General features: G+C 50.5%; 1 protein-coding gene across 1 annotated transcript in view; it reads right to left on the bottom strand.

Moving 5' to 3' along the window:
• LOC109885422 (disintegrin and metalloproteinase domain-containing protein 12-like) overlaps positions 1-9960 on the bottom strand; it is a gene marked incomplete at its 3' end in the record, with an annotated part of 31132 nt that extends 21172 nt beyond the window's left edge. Inside the window, exons 1-2 of the mRNA XM_031818185.1 lie at positions 9851-9960; positions 9152-9230 (exon numbers count right to left, since the gene is read on the bottom strand). Coding sequence (XP_031674045.1) covers positions 9152-9230; positions 9851-9960 — 189 coding nt within the window. The remainder of the gene's footprint in view (positions 1-9151; positions 9231-9850) is intronic.
• Positions 9961-10433: the final 473 nt, after the last annotated feature.

Here is a 10433-nt window from a genome sequence, read left to right as displayed (position 1 = left end):
GGCCATATCCTGTGGTACCTATGGTCCAGACCCAGGCCATCTCATGTGGTACCTATGGTCCAGACCCAGGCCATCTCCTGTGGTACCTATGGTCCAGACCCAGGCCATATCCTGTGGTACCTATGGTCCAGACCCAGGCCATCTCCTGTGGTACCTATGGTCCAGACCCAGGCCATCTCCTGTGGTACCTATGGTCCAGACCCAGGCCCTTCCTCCCTGACTACTTCACTGCTGCACAGTAAAACATGGACATGTGGTTTCTCCACCTCTCCCTTCTCCAAATATAGACCTCTGTACATTTCATGATTCGTCTTTACTCTTTTCCAAGATGGTTGTTGTTCACCTGCTGCTGATTCCACATGTTCAGCGTCTGATCAGTTTTTCTCAGAGAGACCCGTCGTGTAACTATTGGTCCTTTACCGTAGAACTAGGAAGTTCCAGAAGACCAGACCTTAGTCCTCTCTCCAAAGCTTCTACTCTGCTTTCTAGGATGTTCCAGAAGACCAGATCTCTTAACTTAGTCCACTCTCCAAAGCTTCTACTCTGCCTTCTAGGATGTTCCAGAAGGCCAGACCTTAGTCCTCTCTCCAAAGCTTCTACTCTGCTTTCTAGGATGTTCCAGAAGACCAGACCTTAGTCCTCTCTCCAAAACTTCTACTCTGCTTTCTAGGATGTTCCAGAAGACCAGACCTTAGTACTCTCTCCAAAACCTCTACTCTGCTTTCTAGGATGTTCCAGAAGACCAGACCTTAGTCCTCTCCAAAACTTCTACTCTGCCCTCTAGGAAGTTCCAGAAGACCAGACCTTAGTCCTCTCTCCAAAACTTCTACTCTGCCTTCTAGAATGTTCCAGAAGACCAGACCTTAGTCCTCTCTCCAAAACTTCTACTCTGCTTTCTGTCTTCCATGAACATCTACAATAATTTCCCTGCACACAATTGTCCTTTCCTGTCATCCGTACTTCAGCCTGAAGTATTCTGACGTGTTAATCGACGTCTAAGTGTTGGCCCAGTCCTCAACTACACGCTAGTCCATACAGAGTCCTGCCAGACACATCTTGGCCCCCGAAACGGTACCCTATTCCCTATTTAGTGCACTAATTTTGACCAGTCCCTTATGAACCCTGGTCAAAAGTAGTGCACTAATTTTGACCAGTCCCTTATGAACCCTGGTCAAAAGTAGTGCACTAATTTTGACCAGTCCCTTATGAACCCTGGTCAAAAGTAGTGAACTAATTTTGACCAGTCCCTTATGAACCCTGGTCAAAAGTAGTGCACTAATTTTGACCAGTCCCTTATGAACCCTGGTCAAAAGTAGTGCACAAATTTTGACCAGTCCCTTATGAACCCTGGTCAAAAGTAGTGCACTAATTTTGACCAGTCCCTTATGAACCCTGGTCAAAAGTAGTGCACTAAATACAGAATAGGGTTCTGTTTGGGACATAAACACACCCTCTCCAGGTGTATGTAAAAGAAGAAGAGTCATTACATTAGATAAAGCTACAGCGTGTAGCAGAGAGAAGCAGGGTCAGATCTAGTACAGAACAGAACCCTGCATTAATACTATGACCTCATGTTCCATTGATGATGTCAGAACTGTGATGGATTAGACTGGATAGACTGTTTCTAGGCTTTCTGCTTCCCGGTCTGGTCTTTACCACTCAGGGGTCAGAGATGGATGGTAATTTGACCCATGACCTGATTTAAATGGAAACTACAGATGTAATTTGACACCTGACCTGATTTAAATGGAAACCACAGATGTAATTTGACACCTGACCTGATTTACATGGAAACCACAGATGTAATTTGACACCTGACCTGCTTTAAATGGGAACTACAGATGTAATTTGACACCTGACCTGATTTAAATGGAAACTACAGATGTAATTTGACACCTGACCTGATTTACATGGAAACCACAGATGTAATTTGACACCTGACCTGCTTTAAATGGAAACCACAGATGTAATTTGACACCTGACCTGCTTTAAATGGAAACCACAGATGTAATTTGACACCTGACCTGCTTTAAATGGAAACCACAGATGTAATTTGACACCTGACCTGATTTAAATGGAAACCACAGATGTAATTTGACACCTGACCTGATTTAAATGGAAACCACAGATGTAATTTGATCACTCTGATCTCTTCTGTTGATGAGGATTTTTAGGAAAAAAAATGCAAACTTTGTAGTGTATTCAAGGTTTAAAGTTTGTAATTTCCGCTTTTAAAAAAAATGTCAGACTTGATTTTTGCCCCAACATAAACTGTATCAACCCCTACAATAATGTCCATGACTTATAATCCACATAATAATTAACATTTCCTGTTGCTGCAGGATTATTTTCCTGCTGTAGCAAACTGGCTCAAATTAAGATCCCAAAATGGAAAGGAGAGATTGGAATGGCCTGTTGTACACCTCTGTGAATGTTGTACACCTCTGTGAATGTACAATCTATCAAACTGGGGAGATTGGACTGCCCTGTTGTACACCTCTGTGAATGTTGTACACCTCTGTGAATGTATCATACTGGTGAGATTGGACTTCCCTGTTGTACACCTCTGTGAATGTATCAAACTGGGGAGATTGGACTTCCCTGTTGTACACCTCTGTGAATGTATCAAACTGGGGAGATTGGACTTCCCTGTTGTACACCTCTGTGAATGTATCAAACTGGGGAGATTGGACTTCCCTGTTGTACACCTCTGTGAATGTATCAAACTGGGGAGATTGGACTTCCCTGTTGTACACCTCTGTGAATGTATCAAACTGGGGAGATTGGACTTCCCTGTTGTACACCTCTGTGAATGTATCAAACTGGGGAGATTGGACTTCCCTGTTGTACACCTCTGTGAATGTATCAAACTGGGGAGATTGGACTTCCCAGTTGTACACCTCTGTGAATGTCTCAAACTGGGGAGATTGGACTGTCCTGTTGTACACCTCTGTGAATGTATCAAACTGGGGAGATTGGACTTCCCTGTTGTACACCTCTGTGAATGTATCAAACTGGGGAGATTGGACTTCCCTGTTGTACACCTCTGTGAATGTATCAAACTGGGGAGATTGGACTTCCCTGTTGTACACCTCTGTGAATGTATCAAACTGGGGAGATTGGACTTCCCTGTTGTACACCTCTGTGAATGTATCAAACTGGGGAGATTGGACTTCCCTGTTGTACACCTCTGTGAATGTATCAAACTGGGGAGATTGGACTTCCCTGTTGTACACCTCTGTGAATGTATCAAACTGGGGAGATTGGACTTCCCTGTTGTACACCTCTGTGAATGTATCAAACTGGGGAGATTGGACTTCCCTGTTGTACACCTCTGTGAATGTATCAAACTGGGGAGATTGGACTTCCCTGTTGTACACCTCTGTGAATGTACAATCTATCAAACTGTATTTTGTTCATAATTACCATGTGTTTATTCTTACACTTTTTGTATGGATACAATATGTTTTGAACTCTTGTATTTTAACAATCTGTCATGAAGGACGAGGCTCTCCCTTCCTGTGTCTGGTACGTCCTCTGAGTGAGGAACAATGCCTGGAAAGTCTTCCATTACAGAGAGCTATAAAACAGACAAATGAAAGGGGAAGGACGGAGAAGTGAAGAGGCTATCTCTCATCCCTCCCTCCCTCCCTCATCCCTCCCTCCCTCCCTCACTCATCACTCCCTCCCTCCGTCTAATACCTTGCCTCTGACAGATGCTTAGCTGGCATAAAATACTGATACATGAAATGAGGGAATGAAGGGGCTCAGATTCCGCCCTCCCCCCTAATTCCCTCCAGACAGGCCAATAAATTACCAATGGATCAGTCCGTCTTAGACTGATGGGTCCCTCCCATGAAGGGACCCAGTCACGAGGGGACTGTGGAACCCTCCAGTCTGAGTCCCACACTCCCATGAAGGGACCCAGTTACTAGGGGACTGTGGAACCCTCCAGTCTGACACTCCCATGAAGGGACCCAGTCACTAGGGGATCCGGTCACTAGGGGATTCGGCGGCTAGGGGATCCGGTCACTAGGGTATCCGGTCACTAGGGGATACGGTCACTAGGGGATCCAGTCACTAGGGGACCCGGTCACAAGGGGATCCGGTCACTAGGGGATCCTGTCAATAGGGGATCCTGTCACTACGGGATCCTGTCAATAGGGGACCAAGTCACTAGGGGATCCTGTCAATAGGGGATCCTGTCAATAGGGGATCCAGTCACTAGGGGATCCGGTCACTAGGGGATCCAGTCACTAGGGGATCCTGTCACTAGGGGATCCGGTCACTAGGGGATTCGGCGACTAGGGGATCCGGTCACTAGGGGATCCGGTCACTAGGGGATCCGGTCACTAGGGGATCCAGTCACTAGGGGACCCGGTCACAAGGGATCCGGTCACTAGGGGATCCTGTCAATAGGGGATCCAGTCAATAGGGGAACCTGTCAATAGGGGACCAAGTCACTAGGGGATCCTGTCAATAGGGGATCCTGTCAATAGGGGATCCAGTCACTAGGGGACCCGGTCACTAGGGGATCCTGTCACTAGGGGACCCGGTCACTAGGGGATCCTGTCAGTAGGGGATCCAGTCACTAGGGGATCCGGTCACTAGGGGATCCGGTCACTAGGGGATCCGGACACTAGGTGATCCGGTCACTAGGGGATTCGGCGACTAGGGGATCCGGTCACTAGGGGATCCGGTCAGTAGGGGATCCAGTCACAAGGGGATCCGGTCACTAGGGGATCCAGTCACTAGGGGATCCTGTCACTAGGGGATCCGGTCACTAGGGGATCCGGTCACTAGGGGATCCGGTCACTAGGGGATCCGGTCAGAAGGGGATCCAGTCACTAGGGGATCCAGTCACTAGGGGATCCTGTCACTAGGGGATCCGGTCACTAGGGGATCCGGTCAATAGGGGATCCGGTCACAAGGGGATCCGGTCACTAGGGGATCCGGTCACTAGGGGATCCGGTCACTAGGGGATCCTGTCAATAGAGGACCAAGTCACTAGGGGATCCTGTCAATAGGGGATCCTGTCAATAGGGGATCCAGTCACAAGGGGACCCGGTCACTAGGGGATCCTGTCACTAGGGGACCCGGTCACTAGGGGACCCGGTCACTAGGGGATCCAGTCAGTAGGGGATCCAGTCACTAGGGGATCCAGTCACTAGGGGATCCGGTCACTAGGGGATTCGGACACTAGGGGATCCGGCCACTAGGGGATTCGGTGACTAGGGGATTCGGTGACTAGGGGATTCAGTGACTAGGGGATCCAGTCACTAAGGGATCCGGTCACTAGGGGATCCGGTCACTAGGGGATCCAGTCACAAGGGGATCCGGTCACTAGGGGATCCCGTCACTAGGGGATCCTGTCACTAGGGGATCCGGTCACTAGGGGATCCCGTCACTAGGGGATCCGGTCACAAGGGGATCCGGTCACTAGGGGATCCAGTCACTAGGGGATCCTGTCACTAGAGGATCCGGTCACTAGGGGATCCGGTCACTAGGGGATCAGGTCACTAGGGGATCCGGTCACTAGGGGATCCAATCACTAGGGCATCCGGTCACAAGGGGATCCGGTCACTAGGGGATCCGGTCACTAGGGGATCTGTCACTAGGGGACCCAGTCACTAGGGGATCCAGTCACTAGGGGATCCGTTCTCTAGGGGTTCCGGTCACTAGGGGATTTGGCGACTAGGGGATCCTGTCAATAGGGGATCCTGTTAATAGGGGATCCAGTCAATAGGGGATCCTGTCACTAGGGGACCCAGTCACTAGGGGACCTGGTCACTAGGGGATCCAGTCAGTAGGGGATCCAGTCACTAGGGGATCCGGTCACTAGGGGATCCAGTCACTAGGGGATCCTGTCACTAGGGGATCCGGTCACTAGGGGATCCTGTCACTAGGGGATCCGGTCAGTAGGGAATCTGGTCACTAGGGGATCCTGTCAATAGGGGATCCGGTCACTAGGGGATCCTGTCACTAGATGATCCAGCCACTAGGGGATCCTGTCACTAGGGGATCCGGTCACTAGGGAATCCTGTCACTAGGGGATCCAGTCACTAGGGGATCTGGTCACTAGGGGATCCTGTCACTAGGGGATCCGGTCACTAGGGAATCTGGTCACTAGGGGATCCTGTCAATACGGGATCCGGTCACTAGGGGATCCGGTCACTAGATGATCCAGTCACTAGGGGATCCTGTCACTAGGGGATCCGGTCACTAGGGAATCCTGTCACTAGGGGATCCGGTCACTAGGGGATCTGGTCACTAGGGGATCCGGTCGCTCCTGTAATATCAGTTCAGTCTAGTACCCACAGTTCAGTCTGTCTGCTGATGCTGCTGTGGTGGGACAGTGGAGAGGAGAGGTGTATTGTGGGTAGTAGTTAGTACCCACAGTTCAGTCTGTCTGCTGAAGCTGCTGTGGTGGGACAGTGGAGAGGAGAGGTGTATTGTGGGTAGTGGCTAGTACCCACAGTTCAATCTGTCTTTTAAAGCTGCTATGGTGGGAGACTGGAGAGGAGAGGTGTATTGTGGGTAGGGTGGAGAGAGAATGGGACAGTGGGGAGGGGAGGGTGGAGAAAGAATGGGACAGTGGAGAGGGTGGACAGAGACTGGGACAGTGGAGAGGAGATGGTGGAGAGAGAATGGGACAGTGGGGAGGAGATGGTGGAGAGAGAATGAGAAAGTAGAGAGGGTGGATAGAGAATGGGACAGTGGAGAGGAGAGGGTGGAGAGAGAATGGGACAGTGGGGAGGGAAGGGTGGAGAGAGAATGGGACAGTGGGGAGGGGAGGGTGGAGAGAGACTGGGACAGTGGTGAGGAGAGGGTGTAGAGAGACTGGGACAGTGGTGAGGAGAGGGTGTAGAGAGAATGGGACAGTGGGGAGGGGAGGGTGGAGAGAGAATGGGACAGTGGGGAGGGGAGGGTGGAGAGGGACTGGGACAGTGGGGAGGGGAGGGTGGAGAGAGACTGGGACAGTGGGGAGGGGAGGGTGGAGAGAGACTGGGACAGTGGGGCAGAGAGGGTGGAGAGAGACTGGGACAGTGGGGAGTGGAGGGTGGAGAGAGACTGGGACAGTGGGGCGGAGAGGGTGAGGAGAGACTGGGACAGTGGGGAGGGGAGGGTGGAGAGAGACTGGGACAGTGGGGCGGAGAGGATGGAGAGAGACTAGGACAGTGGGGAGGGGAGGGTGGAGAGAGACTGGGACAGTGGGGAGGGGAGGGTGGAGAGAGACTGGGACAGTGGGGAGGAGATGGTGGAGAGAGACTGGGCCAGTGGGGAGGGGAGGGTGGAGAGAGACTGGGACAGTGGGGCGGAGAGGGTGGAGAGAGACTGGGACAGTGGGGAGGGGAGGGGAGGGTGGAGAGAGACTGGGACAGTGGGGAGGGGAGGGTGGAGAGAGACTGGGACAGTGGGGAGGGGAGGGTGGAGAGAGACTGAGACAGTGGGGCGGAGAGGGTGGAGAGAGTCTGGGACAGTGGGGAGGGGAGGGTGGAGAGAGACTGGGACAGTGGGGAGGGGAGGGTGGAGAGAGACTGAGACAGTGGGGCGGAGAGGGTGGAGAGAGTCTGGGACAGTGGGGAGGGGAGGGTGAAGAGAGACTGGGACAGTGGGGAGGGGAGGGTGGAGAGAGACTGGGACAGTGGGGAGGAGATGGTGGAGAGAGACTGGGACAGTGGGGAGGGGAGGGTGGAGAGAGACTGGGACAGTGGGGAGGGGAGGGTGGAGAGAGACTGGGACAGTGGGGAGGAGATGGTGGAGAGAGACTGGGACAGTGGGGAGGGGAGGGTGGAGAGAGACTGGGACAGTGGGGAGGGGAGGGTGGAGAGAGACTGGGACAGTGTAGAGGAGATGGTGGAGAGAGACTGGGACAGTGGGGAGGGGAGGGTGGAGAGAGACTGGGACAGTGTGGAGTAGATGGTGGAGAGAGAATGATAAAGTAGAGAGGGTGTCTTCTGCTGAGGGGAGGAGCTTTCATTACAGGAGCGTCAACATTTCCTTCAGTCCGTTTTCCTCTAAACGGAGGGACGACAACCCCTGATCCTGATAGGTTCAGGGGTTCAACAAGAGGTCTGAGGTCAACAGAGCTCTCTGAGCTCCATAGAGAGAGGGAAGAACAACAGCATGGTAATAGGCATGGAGTAGGCCTTGTTATTGTATGGTAATAGGTGTGAAGTATGCCTTGTTATTGTATGGTAATAGGCATGAAGTATGTCTTGTTATTGTATGGTAATAGGCATGAAGTAGGCATTGTTATTGTATGGTAATAGGCATGAAGTAGGCCTTGTTATTGTATGGTAATAGGCATGAAGTATGCCTTGTTATTGTATGGTAATAGGTATGAAGTAGGCCTTGTTATTGTATGGTAATAGGTATGAAGTAGGCCTTGTTATTGTATGGTAATAGGCATGAAGTATGCCTTGTTATTGTATGGTAATAGGCATGAAGTAGGCCTTGTTATTGTATGGTAATAGGTATGAAGTATGCCTTGTTATTGTATGGTAATAGGTGTGAAGTATGCCTTGTTATTGTTATTGTATGGCAATAGGCATGAAGTATGCCTTGTGGTATGAAGTATGTCTTGTTATTGTATGGTAATAGGTATGAAGTAGGCCTTGTTATTGTATGGTAATAGGTATGAAGTGCCAAGTGGTTCTATCAATCTAGGACATAGAGATGACTTAACCCTCATAGCCTGGTTCCTCTCTAGGTTTCTTCCTAGAGTTCTGGCCTTTATAGGGAGTTTTTCCTAGCCACCGTGCTTTTTTCCTAGCCAGCATTGCTTGCTGGTTTGGGGTTTTAGGCTGGGTTTCTGTACAGCACTTTGAGATATCAGCTGATGTAAGAAGGGCTTTATAAATACATTTGTTTTGATATCATACCGAAAGGTTGTGAGACTCCATTAGACTTAATACCGTACTGAGAGGTTGTGAGACTCCATTAGACTTAATATCATACCGAAAGGTTGTGAGACTCCATTAGACTTAATACTGTACTGTGATGTTGTGAGACTCCATTAGACTTAATACTGTACTGTGATGTTGTGAGACTCCATTAGACTTAATACCGTACTGTGATGTTGTGAGACTCCATTAGACTTAATACTGTACTGTGATGTTGTGAGACTCCATTAGACTTAATACCGTACCGTGAGGTTGTGAGAGCCGGTGACCGCGCTGCCGTCTTCCAGGTAGTGTGTTTCTGTGTAGTGACTGGCAAACAAACCACTAGAAATAAGACACAAAAAGAGCAAGAGTTAAAAGAAGGGAATTCCAAAGAGGACAACTCAGCATTTAGAGAGAGGGATGGGAGGGGAGAGATGAGAGCAGGCAGGGAGGGGAGAGAGGAGAGAGGAGAGAGAGCTGGGAGGGTAGAGAGGAGAGCAGGCAGGGAGGGGAGAGAGGTGAGAGAGCTGGGAGGGGAGAGAGGAGAGCAGGCAGAGAAGGGAGAGAGGGCTGGGAGGGGAGAGAGGGCTGGGAGGGGAGAGAGGGCTGGGAGGGGAGAGAGGGCTGGGAGGGGAGAGAGGGCTGGGAGGGGAGAGAGAGGAGTGAGGGCTGGGTGGGGAGAGGGAGAGAGGGAGGGACCAGCAGCAGGGGTAGATCCTGGAACTACTAAGAGCTCACACAAACACTGGGAACCCTGATGAGTTTGTGTGTGTGTGTGTGTGTGTGTGTGTGTGTGTGTGTGTGTGTGTGTGTGTGTGTGTGTGTGTGTGTGTGTGTGTGTGTGTGTGTGTGTGTGTGTGTGTGTGTGTGTGTGTGTGTGTGTGTGTGTGTGCGCGCGTGCGTGCGTGTGTGTGTATGTGTGTGTGTATGTGTGTGTGCGTGCGTGTTTGTGCGCGTGTGACCTCAGGACAGCCAGATGAGGAACACCCATCACAGACAGCTTGAGAGTCTTCCTGACCTCACTGCTAGGACTGTTAGAGTTGCTTCTAGAGTCTGGCCTTGTCAGGGACATGATGTTTCCTGGACCCTGCTTTCATAACCCACAAAACAAACCACAGCACTGTCAGTGATCCCCCGGATCAAAGCCAGGCTGGAAAGAGCAGAAAAGTCCAATGGAATCAAATGAAGTTGTTTTAATTAGTTTCAACGCTCTGACTCAGACAGAAACTCAACGTCAGTGGACTATAAGAATAACAAGGCATCAATTATAATGTAATGAATATGTACACCATCACCCAACCATTCACACAGACATACACCAGCTTCCCTGACCCAGTGGGTCACCGGTTAATCTATAGGAAGGAGGGCAAACAGGCTCCGTCTATGAGAACACAAGCAGAGAAAGCAGATCGATGGCACTCAGACTGCGGACGGTGATTTGATTTTTTTAATCAATTTGAAACACGAAGCAATGATGCATGTTTTCAAAGACCGAATGCACACACACACACACACACACACGCACACACACACGCACGCACACAC

This window comes from Oncorhynchus kisutch, unplaced genomic scaffold, assembly GCF_002021735.2.
Source record: "Oncorhynchus kisutch isolate 150728-3 unplaced genomic scaffold, Okis_V2 scaffold1281, whole genome shotgun sequence".
NCBI classification, from domain to species: domain Eukaryota; kingdom Metazoa; phylum Chordata; class Actinopteri; order Salmoniformes; family Salmonidae; genus Oncorhynchus; species Oncorhynchus kisutch.
Note: the sequence above shows the minus strand (reverse complement) of the source record. Positions and strands in the feature narration are given on the sequence as shown.